This window comes from Pangasianodon hypophthalmus, chromosome 20, assembly GCF_027358585.1.
Source record: "Pangasianodon hypophthalmus isolate fPanHyp1 chromosome 20, fPanHyp1.pri, whole genome shotgun sequence".
Lineage (NCBI taxonomy): Eukaryota > Metazoa > Chordata > Actinopteri > Siluriformes > Pangasiidae > Pangasianodon > Pangasianodon hypophthalmus.
Window position 1 is genome coordinate 7,795,870 of NC_069729.1, and position 22,207 is coordinate 7,818,076.

Below are 22,207 nucleotides of genomic sequence, written 5' to 3' on the forward strand. Positions count from 1 at the left end.
CATTTGCAGAAAAAGAAATGGCGACCTGTAGGAAGAGTTACTGTGTGTTTGTCCTACGCTTAAGAGTGAGCTTTGCCTTTTATGAAGTTTAGTGGGCATCACTAAATGTAAACCGGCTGGTAAATTCTAGAGGTGAATTTGGTGTCGTCCATCCAACACATTATAAGCAAGGTCAAAAGAAAATAGTTTGACACAAAAACTGAGTTTAAAAAAAAAATAATAAAATAAATGGATTTTTGCTAATCCACAGAATTACTGCTACCGTGTGTGTGTGTGTGTGTGTGTGTGTGTGTGTGTGTGTGTGTGTGCGCTTTTTATGATTGACCGGATGCCTGGATGGCAAACAGAACTGACTTATTAGCCAGTTTTCATCCTCTCAAAAAAAAAAAAACATCATACTGGTCTCTAAATATCTGTTGCTTTCTAAGAGCACTATGTGCTAATCTTCCAGTATCCAGTAATATCAATCAACGCTCGTATGAACGATTTACACATAAATCTGTTTGTATCCAGCTTGATAAATGAGGCCTAAATAAACTTAGCCCCTATGTCTTACACCACATGATGGTCTTAATGCAAACTGGATTACTATTTAAATAGATTTGTCCCCAAAGCTTTTTTCTTTTCTTTTCTTCTTTTCTTTTTTTTTTTAACATGCATTGCACTTATTATAAACTGATTTAAAGAAAATTTATTGTTAACGATTTATGAAATTTTGTATGAGATTTAAGACCTAATAAAACTGGTTTATTCTGTTGTATGGTATTTATTGTGTATTGATCATTTGTTTATTGATTTTTCTCTCAAAATTTCAACATACAGTGTTGATACAAAGGATACTAGTCCTGTACGAGAAGAAGAAGAGAAAGAGAAAAAGAAAAGTTTTTTAAAGTGTATAACCAGGGAGGCAGTGTAGTTATAGGACAGATGTAAGTTCATTGCTTACAAAAAGTTATTATGTATGTATGCATTTTTACAGATGTTACTGTACTCTTATGGCTATTTAAGGAAATATATTATTTGCAAGTTAAATCACAGCCTCACCACTCAATTTTTAGGATCATTTTTAATACTGTTGAAAAAGTGTTAAATTCACATAATTGCTTGTTTTTATATAAATATATGTGTACAAATCAGTCCAAATGTTTCAATGGTTGCCAGATATATGCTTTTTTATGATATATATATATATATATATATATATATATATACAGTACATATGATTTTTTTAAATATATATTTTAAGATTTGCCTTTTTTAAAGTCTTTATATGTCAGTGACCCTTAATGGTATTTTAATTGCTTATGTAATTGAAAAAATATATTTTATTTATTTTTTAATAATTACTTGATTTGTGCATCTGCCTCATTTGTGTAGATAGGTTTTCCCATTTATGACAAATGGATTTTACGTGGATGAAACCTCCAGTGAGTCCATGTGGGCTGAGAGGAAATGAAAAAGAATTATTTTGTAATTAGTTTTTAAAATTATTATTAATAAGTGTCTCAATGATGACAATTTATTTGCATTTATTTGAAATATACCTTAGGGGTATCAATCAATTTACCACATATTTTTGAGAGAAAATGCTTTTATTTTAAAAAGTACGTCTAATTTTAAATAGTAGTTCTAGTTTTTTTGCAAGTGGCTTGCAATAGTATTCATCCCCCGGAATGCTAAATGCACATATTCTCCTGACAGCGTTTTTATTGCAAACTCTTAAAGTTAGAATTAATTATTGGTCAGCAAGTATTGAATTTTGTATTTGAGATTCTACCTTAAGAGCATATTGGTTTGCAATAAAAAATACTGGCTAGAACAATCTGTATAAGTGTCACTTATATTCCATATTAATCTACTTTTAAGAGGGTTGAATACTTTTGCAAGGTACTGTAAATAGTTTTAGAATTATTTTAGAGAGAATTGAAGTGAATATTTGCAGCAACAATAAAACTATGCATTGAGCTTGTTTTTGTTTTCCTTGCTCTAATCCTCAGTTCATAATATCAGTTGACCTCCAGAGCAAATCTTTGTGATGAAGGCTTGTGCTCATAGTTCTTGTATTTCCCTTCTGCTGTAATGAATGAATGAATGTTGTATCGATCACAGTAACATTTTTTTCACCGATCGTAGTAGCAACATGCACGTGAATCATACACATGATATAACTGAGTTCTATACTGCGGGGATTATGTATTATATCTGAGCACTTACTCCCGAAAATCTTTCAGTCGCCCCAAAACTTGCACACCAAGATAAAGCTGCACTCTGCATAAAACATTCACAGATATTTTTCATAGTTTCTCATTATGGATGTAGGGCATAACCAAGACCAGAATGGCGATTTCTGTATACTGAATACTGGCTAAATAGTACATACTAGCACCTCAAATGGTTAACCAGGTGTTCTAATACCCATGAACGTTCCTAGCCTGAAGTGTTCACAACAGGACATGGACAAATAAACAAATAAGTTCATCGAAGGACACTCAACGTGGCACTGCTATCACTCCAGCCTTAGCTGGCTAGTTGGGTATGGAAAAATTGTTTGTTACTTTAATCTGATTTATACAGTAGACGGGATGCCGCCATTGCAAATTACAAGCAACCAAATCTGATTTGTCTGTGTGGACTGTAGTGACTGTTATTCGTGTATCGACATAGGTTGTCATAGTAACGGCACAGGCAGGAGTCTGATAGTTCGGACATAGAACATGATGGTTTTTATGATTGACATAATGTAGAATGTTCCATTATGGTTTGTATGATTTGTTGTACGGAACATGTCACAGATCATGTTTCCCAACCAAAATTAAAGAGGGTGGCATTTTGCCTTTTTCACCATGAGCAAGATTGCAAGATTGAGATACGGTTATACAAGATTGTCCCTATTGATAGGGGTCCTCCCCTGACCTGGATTTAGGGTTTCACCCGTGTTGTTGCTGTAACAGATCTCTGACATTTGAGAAATGCACAGAATGGAGTGGAGAAAAAAAACAAAACAAAACAAAACCTGTTAAATCTGATTAGTCTGGTCAGACTGAGCCACATGTCCCAAATTTAAAAACCACTCACAAACATGGCTTGAATCCAATTTGAAAATGTCAGATTTCATGTTTTTTATTGTTGTTTTTGTCATGCTGAAAATATTTGCTGATCAAAACTGATATGCCAGAAAATCGGATCCGTCTGAACATATCCTAAATGTGTAAATATACTCGTAGCTTGGTACACTGTATTTAACAAATATTTAGTGAAGTAGTTTGGTAAGCTGTAGCCGGTAGCTAAGTGGATCTGGTCCTTATACTGTACATAATTGTTGCCATGATGTCTTTCTTTTTTTCTTCTTCTTGTACTACTACTACTACTTCTTCTGTTTAATTCAACATTTCAAGAATGTATAGCTAGATATGCTTGAAGTGCCCAAAACTCTATTTTCTTATATTCATTCCACTGAAATTAAACGTGCAGTTACAATTTTGGTAGAATTTTGACATGAAAGAATACTGCACATGAAATGAAAGGCAGTCTCTTCAGACTGAAAGGTTTTGAAACATTTTCTCACCTTTAGTGGTGTTATCATAGCTTGGAGTTGTCTGTTAAAATACTAATAAGTCTGTCATTCTTCCCTCTCCACAGCTTCGATTAACGAGCAGAGTGAACGTTGGTCAGCCTAAAACATGTGTTAATTATGATCCAGCGGAGCAGGATAAAGAACTCCAAAGGAGAGAAAGGTAAGTTTTAGACATTTCGTATTTTAAACCCTTTAACTGTCCACTCGTTTGACTAGTATACATTCATGTTTGAATTACATATTGGGAGAAAGAAACTGGTGGATATTCTTGTGGTATGAAGACTTATAAGATGGCACGCTGAGTTGAAGGGAGATAAGAAATTAATAGGCTACAGAAGGTGTTTTTTTGGCTCATTTTTATAGCTTTACCCACTTATCAGTAACCTAAGTAGCGCTTACTGTGTCTGCCTGATCAAGCAGCATTACCCATGCCCCAGAATTCAGAGTAAGATACAGCTAACTGACCAGCTCTAGCTAGTTAAAGTCTAGTGTGGAGAGCCAAGCCATAACTCCTGGTCATTTCCAAGGGTTTACTCCACGTAGTTTGTAAACTAATCTGTGTATTTTGTTTTCTTGCCTATCAAAAAAGATTAGCATGTTCTGGATAATGTTAGCACACTAGTTAAAATTGTCGCCAGAGTATAAAAAGAAACAGATCACTCTCGCCTGGTGTAATCGTGTTTGAAATACAAAAATATGGAGAAACTTTGAAGCACCTCTCACGAGCTGGTGTCATGAGTTCTCTAGCTCTTTTCTCAATCGGAGATGTTCAGCAAGAAAAAAGCTACAGCCACATAAAACTATAAAAATACTATAATATCTGAACCTTTCAATCTCATTCCCGCTCCTGCCGGTCACTGTGTAGCCAGACTTCTTTCATGCCTTCAGTGATGATGATGAGACCCCTGACACAGTGCTGACTGTGCATTACTATTCCAGGATTGTCAGTTTTGTAGAGGTCTGTTGATTCAAAGAACTAGCAACACCTGCCAAATACATCTATAACTACACACAAGGGTTTATAGCTTTTATTTATATATTTTATTTGTATCACTTCCAACAAAATTGCCCTCGTCCATTATAATTCCTACAAATCTTGTGTGACCATATACTGAAACAAGATACACTGAAAACCCTAGCAAGTTGACTACACTCAATTGATTGTGTAAACTTGTTACCTCAAACTTGTTCATTTAAGTTCACTTAACGTGACGCTCATGTAGACTGTACTTAAGCTGTAAAGTTCACTTAACTTGGTGTTCATATATTGTACTTAAGTAAGTAAGTTCATCTAACTGGGTGTTCACATAACGTTTAGAAATACAGAAATTAATACAGAAATCATTTCGAGCGTACAGGGTCTCCCAAAAAACTCCATAAATAGGGAAATTAATACTTTTTTAGCAAAATGTAACTTTATTTACAAAACATCCTCTACCTGATTGCAATTTCTTTGTAAAAACACATGGAGTCTACGAGACGAAGATGACCGCCTTTTGCAATTATCTACCAATCAGTGCATTAGTTCTCTTGTCGCCAGGCAGAACTCCTTACGTGGCCAATCACGTCAAAGAAAGACCAGAGTGAATCATGATTTTGAGTTCATAACACTTGAAATCTTAAGTTTATGTATTTTGTATGTAAATAAGTTAAACAAACTTCGATTTTTGATTTATGGGTACAAAACGCAACATTTTAAGTAATGTTTAGTCATGATTACTTGATTGTTTAAGTAAAGACAATTAGGGTTTACAGTGTCTATATATTGTATATTATAAGCTTCAGTAAAATGTAATGATGCTGTACTGTGTAAATCCTGAACAGGATGAAGTTGTGGGTATTTATGCTCATTTCCTCGTAATAGCATTCGTGAGATCAGGCAATCTTTATGGACCTCGCTTTGTGTACAGGGGCATTGTCATGCTGGAACAGTATATCATTGTCATGCTAGTTCCAGTAAAGGAAAATCATATTACAGCATACAAAGACATTCTAAACAATTGTGTGCTTCCAACTTTGTGACAACAGGGAAGGCTAACATGTGGGTGTAATGGTCAAGTGTCCACAAACTTTTGGCCATATAGTGTATTTTTTATTTATTTATTTTTTTTCAAAGTTAATTGAAGGTTATTTCATGGTAGTTCAGGATGGGAATTTTTGGTTTGTTGTAGGACAACATAGAGAATGCCTTTTCTGTAAAAACTTATTTTATCACAAGTTGAAGGAGAGAGTGACTGCAAGGAAAGGTGAGAAAAAAAAAAAAAAGGAGTGTGCAGCTTCTTAGCCAAAAATAGTAATAGTTGTTTTATTTAGTAATGGTCAGCACTGCCACTCCCACTGTTCTCCTGTGCTTTTGATAGCCGTTGTGTATAATAAAGTTACGAACACCTTAGGAGCGGCAGCAGAGGTAGCGCTGGAACGTGTTTACATTGGAACGTGTTTACAACAGTAGTGGATTACACAGCCAAAGGGTTTTCAGTGCAGTCCGCGTCCCCTGTGCTGGGAAATGGATTTGGGGGAGTCCAGAGGGAGGGGGTTGTGAAATTCTATCTACATTTTTGAGCAGTTACAGCAGGACACAAAAGGGATAACCTCTGGAGTGAGGAAGTTGATTGGATAAAAAAAAAAAATGATGGTAGATGATAATAGACGAAAATACATTGTAATCTATAATTTGGAAAAGTCAAAGGTCTAGGTAAACCATTACACCATTTCTAGAACCTTTCCTGTTTTTTTCTTTCCTGTTTTTTCCTTTCCTTTTAATAACCATTTCCTCGAATGCAAAAACACTCAGTATGACATTTACAAATTCCTGAGAACTCATGTGAAGTTTATTGTGGAGAACGGGGTAAGTGCTTGTAGTTTTTTCAACCAAATGGAAGTCTCGCTCATTAGAATTTCCTACTAATTTTGTGTAAGATTGAGTTGAAATACTGGCTTATAAAACATTAGGATACTTTTTCTCACTGATAAAAGGAAAATTTTGTTCACCAAATATTATTTTATTATGCTTATTTTAGTGAAAATGCATAATGGCTTTTTGTATTTGAATTATTTTGAACTGCCACCCCATTCAGAATCTAATACTTTTGGGAAAATAGTATTTTACAGTATATCTAATAGATATGCAATTGACCCCTTCCCGGTTGCAGGATTGTTAAAGTATCGTGCCGGATTTGGGTGCAATTAATTTTGGAAACATTTTTTCAGTTAGCCAGTTGTTTCCTACATTCACTTTTGGCCTCTCCTGGGCTAATATATTAATAAAATCTATAAATATATTAATTATATTTTCAGAAAAATATCTTACAGGGGATCTAATATTAAAAATAATAATAAAAAAAACAATTAATTTGAGATTTATTTGCCTGAAGAGTAACCTCAAGCCTTCAGCTCTGTAAATGCATAAGTACATTGTTAAGAAAACATTTGTAAAAATGTGAATGTAATTGTGGTCATGATGATTTACAGATTATCATCGCAAAATTTTCATTACATTTATCTATGATGAGGTTGCTAGCCATCACATGCCTAGCTTCAAGAAGGTTTTAGATGAATTGCATTAGCAGCATTTGTTGTAGTTCCCAACTTTAAAATTATTCTCAAAAGCCTGACCTCTAGCTTACGCAAAAGAGTCTGGTACCTCACCACTTAACGTAGCCGAGAACCACATACTTTAACAAGATGAGGCCATTTGACGGACCAACCAATCACAGACTTTTCCTAGAGTCTGTCAGCCAACTTGTCTGAAAACAATGCCAATAATTGCTTTAAACAAAACTCTTAATAAACTTTTTCAAGATGGAATATAATGTCTAGCTTAGTTTCTAATCCAGTGGCTATATCATGTTTCAAAAAGCTGACTGGGCTCATGGTGTTCAGATGTTTGATTTGCTGTCCAAAAAACTTACTGGAAAACAATAGCCAACCATAAAGCAATAACCATACAAGAACATTCAAGTAACTGTTTCGTCAGGATCAGAATGTCTGACTGAGTTGAGACTATGATGTGTTATAACATTAATTGCATTATTGAGCCTCCTTATGAATTAGGGCTTGGACCCCAATGATCAAAACCAGGCAGCTGAATACAGAGTGTGTTCAGTCCTGACAAGGCAAGAGACCAAATTCTCACATTTCATTTGGTCTAACCTAATTGCAACTGGAAAGCATAATGAAGGCTAGCAGAGACTATTAAAAAACGAGGCTATGAAACATTTCCATGACATTGTAAATATCAAAAGAGTGGAAGTTAAAGGGGTTAAAATTTGCCTGTTTAGAACAGTATCACTTGTCAGTAAATGTGTCTATGCAATTCTTTGTACTAAGTTTCGCTCAATTTCAATTTTAGATATTCTATGATGAGAGCTCGTGGAATTGGCAAACTACCAAAAGTTGGAAGAGAAAGAAAAATGGAGCCGAGGATAGAAAATCAGAGAGCATGTAGGAAAAAGGAGAGACTCCCAGAAGTATTGATGTTGGAGGAAGAACAATGCATGCCAAGACGTAAGCAGATATGATCGCATATATATGTGTGTATATATATATATATATATATATATATATATATATATATATATATATATATATTCATTCATATATGTGTATATATATATACACAGACATATATATACACGCACACACCAATCAACCATTCAACCATAACATTAAAACCACTGCCTAATGTTGTGCCGGTCCCCCTCATGCTGCAAAACAGCTCTGACCCGTTGAGGCATGAACTTCACAAGACCTCTGAAGGTGTGCTGTGGTATCTGGCACCAAGATGTTAGCAGCAGATCCTTTAAGTCCTCTAAGTTGCGAGGTGGGGCCTCCATGGATCAGACTTGTTTGTCCAGCACATCCCACAGATTGAGATCTGGGGAATTTGGAGGCCAAGTCAGCAACTTGAACTCTTTGTTGTTGAACAATTTTTGCAGTGTGGCAGGGAGCATTATCCTGCTGAAAGAGGCCGCTGCCATTAGGGAATACCGTTTCCATGAAGGGGTGTACTTCGTCTGCAACAATGTTTAGATAGGTGGTATGTGTCTAAGTAACATCCACATCCGTGATTCATTAAACCAGGCCACCTTCTTCCTTTTCTCTATGGTCCAGTTCTGATGCTCACATGTCCATTGTAGGCGCTTTTGGCGGTGGACAGGGGTCAGCATGGGCTCTCTGACTGGTCTGTGGCTACGCAGCCCCATACGCAGCAAGCTGTGATACACTGTGTATTCTGACACTTTTCTATCATAGCCAGCATTAACTTCTTCAGCAGTTTGTGCTACAGTACAACTTCTGTGGGATCGGACCAGACGGGCTAGCCTTTGCTCCCCACGCGCATCAGTAAGCCATGGGCGCCTGTCGCCAGTTCACTGTTTGTCTTTCCATAGACCACTTTTGGTAGGTACTAACCACTTCATACTGGGAACACCCCCACAAGACCTGCCATTTTGGAGATGCTCTGACCCAGTCGTCTAGCCATCACAATTTAGCCCTTGTCAGAGTCGCTCAGATCCTTATGCTTGCCCATTTTTCCTGAACTGACTGTTCACTTGCTGCCTAATATATCCCACCCCTTGACAGGTGCCATTGTAATGAGATAATCAATGTTCTTCACTTCACCTGTCAGTGGTTTTAATGTTATGGCTGATATATATATGTAGTTAATATATAAAATATATAATATATATACAATGATTGGCATAAATTGTTATAAGTTTTATGTAAATTGACTTTTTTTGTGTGCTTTTGCCTTGTGCTTTAGAGTTATGCATAAGCACAGGGAGCATGAATGAGAGGAACGGTCAAGCTGTCCACAAACCTTCTGCAGTTTACCAAAGTGAAGCTGAAGCTAATCTGTGTGTGGTGTGTGGGAGGAGTTTCAGCTCTCGAGGACTGTTGAAAGTTCACCTGAGAGTTCATTCAGGAGAGAGACCGTATCACTGTCCCTACTGTGATAAAAACTTCAGGCAATCGAGTCATCTTAGCGTGCATATTAGGATCCACACAGGAGAAAAGCCTTACAGCTGTCTTTCCTGTGGGAAAAGGTTCAGTGATCGAAGTGCATGCAACAGACATGTTAAGGCTCATCTCGAAAATGCTGAACTTGGCCATCCTACTTGAAAAGATGAATGATTCAGAGGGATGAGGTTGTTTATTTGGGAATTTTTTTCTCTTGCGTTGCCTCTCTTTCTATGATTATAGAAAAACAGAATCTAGTATTACCGATTTTTTAAAAGAATTTTTTTTCCCTAAATGAAACTTTTAATATATTCCAAAAAACATTAGGCACCACACTGTATGGCATAAAGCAGGATGTTTATAGTTTTAAAAATAATTACTACAAAGATGCTAGCAAGGCTAACAGAAATACTAAAGGGGATTTGCATGGTCTGTATTCCATAGGTTTTGAAAACGGGTCTTATTCGTTTTTTTTTCTTTCTTTTTTTTATCCAAGCACCATTTGGATCAGTGTCTTTTTATATTACATAATGTACATTTAAAAACATTGTATGTTTCATCTCAAGTAAATGTAACAGTTTGCTCTTCCTCGGTTTCTGATAAAAAAATGTTGATGTTGTAGCACTATTTTTGTTCCATATCCCAAAACTCAAATCTTGGATTGTCAAATATTTGTAAAGCTGCTGTTTTTAAACTATTCCTAACATTATTTGCAAATATACTTTGTAAACAGTGTTCTTTTGTCATTCACTGTTGCCTGTTTTGACATTTGACATGAGTAATAGGACCAGTAGAACTCAACACTGCACACATTTACAAAATATAAGAGATCTGAAAAAGAGTTTTGTCATGGTTATAGATATTAAAATGCACAGCATGACTTCTACTTTAACTATATGATTAGGGGCTAGTTAAAGTTCAATGGGAGGAAAATTGAAAATTTATAAAGAAACACATGGGTGAATTTTGAATTTGGGCTGACTTGAATAACTGCACATTGGATCACATTGTGGGGGGGGGAATAGCATTTCAACAGCATTTCATCTTGTACAAAAATCCTAGGAATTCTAATGAGCGAGAGTGATTTTCATTTATTTATTTATTTTTCCATACAAATGAATTCCTAAAAAAGCTACCAGTGTTTTTCTCCTCCCCACTGTAATTTGATTTCTTTGCCATTACATCAAGTTGAGTTTTTATAACTTAAAGCTGATACTAGACCTTTAGTTTTGCATTACTAGGTCTGGAAAACTGATCAAACAAGACTATATTAAAGTGTTTTCAGTACTTGGTTTTAGCACCTGCTGCTCCACAGTGACAGTTTCAGTTTAAATTTTATAGTACCAATTAATATATTTATATACCAGTATATTGAGTTTGATTTTGGCCCTCTTGTCTTAGATAATTTGTTTAGTCTGATTTCAGGCCTTTTAAATAGACAATGTTACACTGTAGTACAGATAATGAACTTAAAAAATGTGTTGATGTGGTTTCAGAGAGTTTTGCATCAAAGTTTCACCATGCTTGAGAGTCAGAAATGTGTTTTTGTTTCATTTCTGTTTTATTTTAATGTTATCATACAAATAGTGTACAGTATGTGTAACAGTGGTAGCTTGTCCATAGGTGCATAGAGCTCCACTATTTATATCAGCAGTTCAACCAATGTTAATATTCATAAAGTCCTTATTCACAACGTCATACGTTTTAACCAGTGCTGCGAGTGCTAATAGTACTCAGTGGCTACCAAGATCTTGTTTTATAGCAAATCATTGGAATTTAGTCTAATAAATTTCCACAAAAAAGGCAAAAGTGGAATTGTAGACAGTGTGTCTATGATATACAGAACCATTTCTGTTGTATTAGATGCACATTACTGAAAATTCCTACATCCTAAAATTCTTACATTTGTAAGTCTTATAACTTTATTTTTAATGTAAGCTCTCTCCACCAAACAAACAAAGAGACAAGAGGCTAAAGCTCTAGGTTCCTGACCTACTACAGGAAGTGGAGATTAAGATCACATCTTTTCAACAAAACAGACAAGCTTTATCTCTTGAGCACCAAATAAGACTTAACATCTACCTTCTGTTAAACAGAAACATAAATAAGCAGCTCTATTCCGGAGGTTTAATTGTATAAGCCGGGCAAATATCAAGGATCAAGGATATCAGCCCGGGGGCATGGTTAGCACGTTTACCTCACACCTCTGGGGTCGGGGATTCGATTCCCTCTGCCTTGTGTTTGTGGAATTTACACGTTCTCCCCATGCTTCGGAGGTTTCCTCCAGGTACTCCGGTTTCCTCCCTCAGTCCAAAGACATGCGTTGTAGGCTGATTGGCATTTCCAAATTGTCCATAGTGTGAACGTGTGTGCAGTTGTGTCTTGTGATGGGTTGGCACCCCATTCAGGGTGTCCCCTTTCTTGTGCCCCAAGTCCCCTATGATAGAATCCAGGCTCCAGGCTCCCTGTGAACGATAAGTGGTACAGAAAATGGATGGATGGATATCAGCCCTCATACTGCTCTGGGAAACACTGGCCTTTGATAGTAGACAGGTGAAAGAGCCTGTCAGGAGATTTGTCAAAAATGTGTACCAGTGAGATAATTGCTTTTACTTGTTTTCAAAGCTGCCACCAGCTGTCTCCATACTGAAAAATCAGTTAGCCCAGATCTCATAACTCCCATCACACTCAGGCACTGTGCAGAACAACTGTCTCCTGTGTTTGTATACATATTTAATCAATCCCTGGATCAGTGCACTGCTCTTGCCTGTTTCAAGACCTCTGCAAACATCTTGGTTGCTAAGAAACCAAAGATCACTGGTTTTACAAACTACAAAAATGGTGCTTTAATATCTGTGTATATGTTTACCTGTCCCAGTATATAAGCATCTAGTCCCGCAAGCCAGACCTCTAGCTTTCGTTAGGGTCTGGTACCTTTCATCAATAAACACAGCAAAAAAAGGCTTACTTCAACAGGAAAAAAGTAATTTGAGTGACCTTGCAACTGACCAATCACCAAGCTTTCCAGAAAGTCAGCAAACTTGTGAGAACGTTGTGCTTACTTGTCACCAGCTGATTTAAACATAGCTCCAAATAAATTGTTAAAGAGATCAGATTGTAGCCATAAAGATTCTGAAGCTTGTGGCCAGAAAAGTGAAAAAATATTAGATGCTTTGTAAGCCTTGGTCAAAACTGATTCTGCAGGAATGTGAATGTACTTGGCCAATAAATTCGATGATATGCAAAGGTTTTTAGCTAAAATTAAGTGAGAACCTTAACAAAGCATTTATCCAATTATGCAAATTATATCAACTTCTTTCCTTACTGTTGTGCATACATTACAAATTGCTTGTTTTCCTTTTTCCTTCTGGAGATGCACCATCACAGCAAATTGCAACAGGATTGATTGGGTCGAAGGAACCGCAATTTCCATTCAAACTTCACTACTTCACATGCCATTGCTGACCTACTGGTTTTATTCCACAGTGCACTGCATTTTGTAAATGTAGGCCAAGACAACAGTTGTACATGTTCCATTGCCAGCTACTGCAGCAGTGGTATCAAAAGTGACAAGAAGATTGAATAGATGGCAGGCACATTTTTATGTCCTGACAGTTGGTCTTCAAGGGCAGACCCATGATCAGAAATAGCAAAGAAACTTCTTGATTCTCCACCTCTCAGTCAATTCTGTCTTGGAGTCAAAATGGAGTCTCTGTTCTCCTGCTAATCAGTCTTTCTGTTTCTCCTCCCCATACACTTAAGAGGCCTTCAGAAAATTGGAAATGCTATCTTTAGTCACCCTGGTAACCTCTTCTGGTACTCTAAATGTATCACCTCTATCCAGCAGTGGAAAACACTCATGTAGTTACACTGTCTATCACCCTATTGGCTGGCTGACACATAGCATTTATGTGCTCTGTCTCTAGTATATAATGAGGTACCCCAACGTGATCTGGCCATTCAACACCCTTTTCTGTATCACTCTGAGAGCCCATTTCAAATTATTCTTCCTGACAAGAGTCCATTAGTTAAACTATCCACAGATGGAGCAAGAAACTCCGAGTCGACAAGCACTGAGTAATCTGACATTCTCCACATTCACACAGTTAACGCAGCAATGTGGTTGTTCTCCTGCAGGAATAAAATTTCAAGCATGGAAACACCAGGTCTGCTCCATTTGTTTTGTGTTGTGACATGCCCAAGCAGCTGTCAACAATCCTGGCTCATTTGAGCACTGCACACCATTCACCATGAAGAGCCTGCACCATAGATTGGCACACCAAATCAGGATGTCAAGAACCCACTTGTGTCTGCCTGTGCTAGCATGCATACCTTGCAGCAGTTTGCCATGCTTGCTGAATAATCAACCCCCACAGCAATGGGCAGGAATGATTGGCTTGATTCCTGTGCCCCGCTGCTTGACATAGAGCAAGAAAAGTTTGCAGAGAAGTATGATGATGATGGTAGCTCAGTTCCTTCTCTCTGTGGAGAATGAATTTGAGGACATCCCATTACATCCCCTTGCCCAAATGGCACATCCCACAACACAGTGGAGACCATATAAGAGTGTTGACCTGCAGAATATGCTAAAGCATTCAGCAAGAAAACTGGGGATTCCTGTGCTGACTATAAAGGGGAAAGACTGCTGGGGACAAATCCAGTGGCACAACAGCTCATCCAGATTTCTTTGAGTATTAGGAGGAAGCAGTGGCATGGGAGGAAATGTCTTTTACCAACAAAACACCCATTCAAGGGACTTTTCTACATGCCCCTGATGGAACCCCTGGTGACAATATAACCCCAGACGCTCAAGAGCCACATGCCCTACCTTGCCCTCCAAAACAGATTATTTTTTCATTTTTGCATGAACATTTACCCACTTATTCTCCAGCATTAGCATCTGCCCAAGTCACAGGCAGATCCATTGGGTCAAAGCAGATCTACAGAGGTACCTGACATACCATGGCTACATGGATTAGAAAGCCCTATGCCCAGATTGGGCCACAGGTACCTCATCAGGACCCTCCACCCATTCACATGGTGAGGAGGACGTTGTTAACCTTAGGATGTTTCTCTCTTGCAGGACAGCCAGGTCATCCTGTGTTCTCTGTTTGTTTTTGTCTACGGTTCAGACGGAGCAAAGTTCCACTTTTCCCCAGCGCTTGTTATGGCAGACAGAACCCAAGCACTGGGTTGGGCATAGATGTGTCATTAAAAAGAGCAAGAGGATGCACACTCACTTTACTTGCTGATTCCAGTAAAAATGTTACTAATAACACAAAAAGATAAATTTTTTTCAAGCATTGTACTTTTTTTTTTTTGCAAAGCAAGCACAAAATGTTGTAAGATGAAAGGAAACACAAAAATGCCGCCTCAGAGAGCTATTGCCCCAACCAATTGAACAGTGATCCATCTGTTCTTACTACTATCTTTGCATGCATTGTGCCCATGTGCACCACCAGTGTGAGAAAGAATAGGTGTTTCCAGTGACACATGACCATAACTACTGTCTCTGTTACTTAAACTCATCTGACCTCTCCTCTGCATTCTTCTTTAGAAGAGTATTAATTGGTAGTTCTGTTACTAGATCTGTGTATATCTTTTAAGTATTTGCATTGATAAGTTTAAACAGACTCATCACATTAGCAAGCAAACAAGCTAACTCTTAATTATCTAGAGAGCATAACAAGTGATTGTCAACATTACTAGCAGATCATATCTAAAAATAAATGTTGCTTAAATGTTGATATACTGTATATATACAAAGCAGTTTCTACCTGCTAGTAAGTGACATGGCTAATGTTAGCAGTTTCATTTAGCAGCAAGTTTAACGTTGCTATTAACTAAAACTGCTAACATTAACCATGTTAGCAGCAACTTTGACATTGCATTCCTTTATGCTAAAATATATACTAAAGGTTTTACAGAACACAGAGTAACATTTTATGTATACAGTATATGGACGGCAATAGTTTTCACTCTGCGGTGAGAGATATCTCCACTAAATCATGGGTTTTGGATTTTTCTTTTCTTCCAGCCATTGTCTGCTTTACTGTGACTAGCACTGTTTGACTGGAGAAACAATGGGATCATATAAGATGTGACCTTGTTGTGGCTAAACAAAGATGTGAAATCTACACGTAGTCAGTACTGCACACACACATGCAACCCCAACTAAACCTAAAGATTAATGTAGTGTAACTGGTATTGCATAGGTGGGATACAAACGTCCTCTCACTCAATCACACAAAGAGAGCCACGGCTAAGCATAAGTTTTAAAGTTAGAGTGAAATGGTGTTGCTCACACACACACACACACACACACAAGTGGTCATACATGCTTCAAGGCTGTAACCTGCAACAATAATAATGATATTAATAGATGGTAATAACAGTAAGAGAATAGACATTAAAGCACAGAATGGCCATGATCATCCAATCAAATGAAGATATGTGCGTTACTTTTGAGACTATTTCATGAAAAAAAGCATCTCGTTCAAGCAGTTCATGATTTGAAAAGGGCACAATGAAATACAGACATATTTGAATTGCTAGTGAGTTTGACCTCATTTGTAGATCAGAAATTGTGGTACTTGATTAAGTGCTGAAATACTCTGTCTGTATCGTGTTCAACTAATGTTTATTGACTGTCTCTGCTTATAGCCATTCATTTGCCCAGAGGCTTCTGGATGAAGAAAGGGAGCAGCTGGTGCATAAGCCCAGGCAAATACACTGTAACACTTACTGGCCTTGCACCACAATGGACAGCCACCTACGGTCTCTGGACAAAAATCAGTGCCAGCTGTGTGGAAAGATTTTCAGACGAGCTTCAGATGTCAGAATTCACGAGCGAGTTCATTCCGGCGAGAGACCGTACGACTGCCATTATTGTGGCAACAAATTCAAACAACAAGGCCACCTTCGGACACACATTAGGATTCATACAGGGGAGAAACCATTCATGTGTCCAAAATGTGGGAAACGTTTTAAACACCTAAGTGTGAAGAACACACATGTAAAGCGGTGTAAAGTTTACACTGCAAACGTGATGGAAATTTAAGGACACTTGCTAGATGCCTTTGTACTTTATTTCTTTATTATATCTTTTTAACATTTTGGTGTTTTAATATTGCAAACAATGGTCAACATTTTATGACTTTAGTATTGTAAAGCTGTGTGTTGCATTCATAACAAATAGACTAGAAAAAAGACATTCACTATATCCTGTTAATGTCACCAGTACGTATTCTGTTGTGTATAATTCAGTAAATAAACAGTTGGCATATCTATTGCTGCCTCTTGTGATCCATTATGTAAGTTGTTTTCACACACAAAACACATACTTTGTGTAATGTAACTTGGTGTTGCTAAGTAGATTGTCTGATACACTACATGGGAAAACGCACTGGAAAAATCAATCTCTGGTTATCTCATCTCTCTTCATGTATGCTATGCTATATTGCAACCTTTTTCTTGAATTTCCTTTTTCTGAACTGCCAATGCCTTGATACACTTACAATAATTATAATTAACTCTTAACACTTAATTCTGATATTAACGCTATATTAAGAATATAAAAGAATATAAAAGAATTTCCTTAAATAAGAATTTATGGGCTTTTCAGCAGTGTCTTCCAAAAAACACAAGGGGGCAGACATATTACACTATTTGTGTTCCGTACTCGGTGTGTTTTTCCCCAGATTGAGCATGTGACCACTTTTTACAAAATGGTTTATATTCTCTTTCCTTTTTAAAAAATATATATATATTTTTTTATTTTAAGTCTCAATTGAAGTCAAGTCAATTGGATTGACATTCCTCTATATAACATGCATTCTTTAGAGCCACAATGCAACACATAACAGTGCTGTAGTATGGTACATAGGATTACATAAAGTGCAAATACATAAGAGCGTGAGACCTAAAAATAATACAATAAACACTAACTGCACACTAACTAGACAGGACAACACAACACTATTGGATGGAATAAAACCGTGCAGACTATTGTCTGTAAACTGATGACTCTACCCTTTGCAAGTGGATAGAAAAAAAAAAGATTGGGAAAAGTGTAGCTAGAGGTCGATAATAAAAAGTTGCACCATTTTGAACCTTGCGTTATATAAACCTTACTTAAAACGTATTGGGGATAAAATGCAGAAGGATGCAAAATGTTACACAACATCCTATACAAGCCACTAAAGGTGATACATTTGTCTCAGTGTAGGTGTCTGCAGTGTTCACATATTTGCTTTTAATGCTTGCAGGCATTTATTAAAGCTTGCACGCTCTCCTAATATCTGCCTGAGTCAGTCCTGATTTTGTAATTATTCAGTGTGCCGTTTATTTTTCAACCTGTTGCATAACAGTGAAGTCGTTTGTAATTTTCATTTCCCTTACAGTCTGTTCGTAGTGAACCTGCTCTGTGGGTGCTGTTTGAGCCTGAAGGGCTTTTAAAACACATGGAAGTATAAACAATGTTTGTGTCCTGAGCACAGTGCTAGGTAATGAATGCAGCCACTGACTCTAAGCTGATCCCCTAACAGAGCATTGCAGTGCCAGGAAAGTGACTGTATGGTCCACTAATGGGTTAGGGAAGTAGAAGAAAAAAGCTTGCTAATGATACATCTATCTTTGTTAAGCCATGATGGACCTCACATCGACCATATCAGGTTGTGATACATTATGAAAGCCAGGTCGTCTCCTCCAGCATGATGTGAAGACATATACAGTCTAGGTCTTAGAAGTAGATATGCACTGGAAGTCCTAGGATTTGAATTCACACCTTTCAGTAACTAACACAATTTTAAGAGTGCAGTTGCTTCTAGATCTATGACCATCTTACTTCAACGTCCACCATGAAATTGAATGGCAACATTGTGAAGATTGTGTTTTGTACATTTTTTCAGGCTGCAGTCTTCAGTATCTTGAAGGTTGCAATCTGATTGTTTTTTCACACTTCTGTGTACTGTTTTGTGGTCATCTTCCATCATTGGCATAGCTGATCAGGAATGTCTTAAATTCATACTGGCCTAGTCAGGTTTATTACAGAATGCTAAACATTATTTGTAGAACTAATACCACCGTTAATGTTTTTTTATTGCAGAATGTTCCATGTTAATAAATTCTCAGGAATGGAAACTGTTGCAATTGTGCCATTTGAGTAGTATAATGCTAGAGACACATTGTGTTTTGTACACTTTTCAGGCCGCAACCTTCAGGATCTTTTCACACTGTGCACTGGTTTCCAATGAGAACTATTGCACACACTGAGTTTTTTGGGGCATGTGGACTTCAAACTGGGCTGAAAAATGACACAGAATTAAGTCTTTTTAAGTTCTTGGTGTTTTGTATGAAGCACTTAGTGGTAGAAATGGCACAAAAATCATTTAAGCTTTAAAATGATTATTTTTAAACTGAAACACTTGTTAATACAGGTCAACAGCTAAAAACATGACTTACACAAAACTAGAGCTTTCACACAAAAATCACTTACAATGCAAATGTAATAAATATAATAAAAATACAATCAAGACTCTTTATATGTAAACATTTGCGTTTCCAAAAAAAATCTTTTCCAAATACAATTCCAGTCTTTTCCATTTGATTCATTCTTGGTTTCTCTGATATCCAATCCATCAATTATTGTTAGTATCTCCCTGATACCGATCTGTGCCGTGGGTAACAGTTTGGTGCCATCTCTACTTAGTGATGAGTAAACTATAATCTCACATGTTTGGCAATGGGCCGTGGGAAACGGTCTATCATTGGTCATCTGTGAAGCGGTTCTTGGCCACATTTACTGATGAAACATATGAGACCAAAGTGGGACGTCTGGCTAGTGAGATTAGCTAACAATTAATAGAGGTTTGTCACTGAAAACCTATTCACTGGATGAGTCACTGGAGGAACTCAAGACTTAATTACAATTGCAATTTGTCCCACAGGTGATAGGAGGCTCAAAATTGAGATTGAGATCATTATTTCACTTACGCAACTGAAATATGGCAAATCTTCAGACATAATGTAAAATTTGGCATTATAATTTGGCAATGGAATATTAATATCTCATTTGGATTGAACAGACGATGTATCCTAAACAGATACAAATACAGATATGAATAGGAGGCGATTTTTTTTTCTTCTTCTTCTACCTTTGTCCATCGAATTTGTCCGCCAGCTGACTGCTGTGGTGGGACTCCAGATCCAAGCTTGAGCAATGTATTTCTCCAGGCCTTGATCTTCCATGCGAGATACATGTCTGCTCTCCATGGGTTGCTCAGCTCTTTTAACTCTGCTCTGGCATTGCTCTGAGCAGTCTCAGTGGCTGCTCAACCCTCTGCGCCTGTGCCTGTGCCTGTGCTCGCTTTGTGTGGTGCTTGTGCAAATACAATTTCAGTTTAGCATTTCCTTTTTTTAAAATGGCCCGTTACTTCACAGCAGATCTGCTGTTCCATATAACATAAACATACTATTTAATTAATTTCAAATATATTAACTTGTATGATCAGTGTACATGTTTTGTTTGTCATTCTTCATTGTAAAAATCATATTGGCACTATAATTAATTTGTTGTTACATATTGTATTAATGAAAAATACAATTAATTAATGATGTTTTTTAGTTTCCAGGGGCAATGTGGTGGTGGAAAAAACCAACAAACAAACAAAAACAAAAACCTTTGTATTGATTCAATTAGTTATTTTAAATGTAGTTGTTAAATGAACATTGCCAGGGTAGACCCTGTGGTTGTTGTTTCATAAGACACATTTTTATTATCCATAACGTTTTCTTTCTTCAATAGTTCTGTGTGTAATATGAAAAGATGCTGCTCAGTATGACCTAGTAACAACCTCTAGTGCTTTGTTATAGTCTTCCATCATTGCCATAACTGATCAGGATGTGTACCAGAGAGTCTTAAATTCATATTTCCCTAGTCAGGTATAATGTATGTAAATTTGTTACAGAATGCTAAACATTAAGTATAGATCTAATACAACCATTTATGTTTTTATTGCAGAATGTTCCACATGGTTAAATTCTCAGGAATGGAAACTGTTGCAGTTGTGCCAGCTGAGTGGTATAATGCTGGAGAGACACTTTGGCCAAATTATAAAACAGACAAACGTATGGAAAGAGCAGTTCAACGAAGAGAGACGCCTGGCGAAGACTGGGACCGCTATAACTGCACTGTCCTAAAGACGTATGGTAGGTTAGACAGGTAGTGTTAACAGGCTAAAATTAAAAACAATCATGCAGACTTATTTAAAGCCATACATTTATCCATTCTTTCTGTAATCACATCTAATAATAATAATATTGGCACCAGCCAAGTGAGTGAGTCTGTCTCAGTAGGTGGTTGTCAGTAATTTGAGTCGGTGGTAGTTATTCTTAAAAGAAGTGCCAGAGATGTTAAATTCGTTCAATATTTATGTTTCAGACAACTATTCAGCAGCACACCAGGCTCTGAAATCCTTATCCTGCAGCACTTCTGATGTGCAGTCGGATGAAGGGGAGGAGGTGAACGCAAAACCCAAGCCAATGTTAGTTTCAGAATTTTTTAAAAAAGCTTATTTAAAGTAAAAAATAATGGTATTGAAAATGCACAGTAGTCATTTGTGCTACATTCTTTTCCAGTCATTATATTGGAGAATCTGATGTTGATAGTGATCCGAATGAGTCAAGGACCCCTGTGAAGAAACAAAGAACTCATCAAAAAGTTCACCGATTTCCATCTTCATCAACACAAACTGTGGCTCGTCCAACCAAGCCTCATTCCACGGCCTCTAAAATGACTCCTCCACTACTGGCTCCTCCTGCAACAGTTATATCCTGTCCTGAAATGAACACAAGCAGTTGGGAGGCTCAACTTCTTTTCCATCCAACTTGTAGAGTAAGGACAGGAACTGGACCAATTCTATGCACTGGTGAGTTTTAAAGGAAAAGTCCACCCTGAATGACCTGCGTTAATGTACATATGATCTTCACTGACTTCCAAGACTTATTTTGCAATGAAATTCTGAGTTGATTTTTTTAGTTTAAACTTTAATATGTTGGTTAACGGTTTCCTACATTATTCACAATGCTGTTTGACTACCTGCTGATAGTGGTGCAGTGGAATTTAGGCCTTGCATCATCTCTAACTAAGAGAGTCATGCAGCGGTACTTCATTCCTTTAGTCTGTCCAGCTCTTTCACCTCCTTATCTGTGCACTCTGCCCAAACAGATAAGCTTCCATTTATTATTTTAAATAGGTGTATTTAATGGTGTGAAACTGCTTTTTTAGATAGCACTATATTTGGTAAAAAAACTAATCTGGTTTTGCACCATTTTAATTATTTACTTTTTTAACTTTATAGCTGCTCAGCTCCATATGTTGACACTCATGGAGCAGGTTAAGCATGAACAAACCCAAATACTGGGAATGCTGAATGGACTGAACACCAAACTGGATGCAAATACAGAACTCCAGAGCTTTTTTGACACACCTGAGGACTTGAAATTCCCACTGGATACCATAGAGGATGTGGAACATTTCGAAGCCTGGCTCGCTGAAGCCACAAATGCTGGATCCAAAAATAACTTGGTATTCAGTAACATTTTTCATCTTTGTTGCAGATTTCAATGCGATTTATGTACCCCAACCTAAACATAGACAGAAATACTACACAA

General features: G+C 37.1%; 1 protein-coding gene across 1 annotated transcript in view; it reads left to right on the plus strand.

Annotated features, from left to right (window-relative positions):
* Positions 1–22,207, plus strand: part of si:ch211-86h15.1 (uncharacterized protein LOC558435 homolog) — a 40,590-nt gene that overhangs the window by 8,102 nt on the left and 10,281 nt on the right. Inside the window, exons 3-7 of the mRNA XM_026935600.3 lie at positions 3,640–3,734; positions 20,556–20,743; positions 20,976–21,078; positions 21,173–21,462; positions 21,895–22,121. Of these exons, the coding sequence (XP_026791401.3) occupies positions 3,640–3,734; positions 20,556–20,743; positions 20,976–21,078; positions 21,173–21,462; positions 21,895–22,121 (903 nt within the window). The remainder of the gene's footprint in view (positions 1–3,639; positions 3,735–20,555; positions 20,744–20,975; positions 21,079–21,172; positions 21,463–21,894; positions 22,122–22,207) is intronic.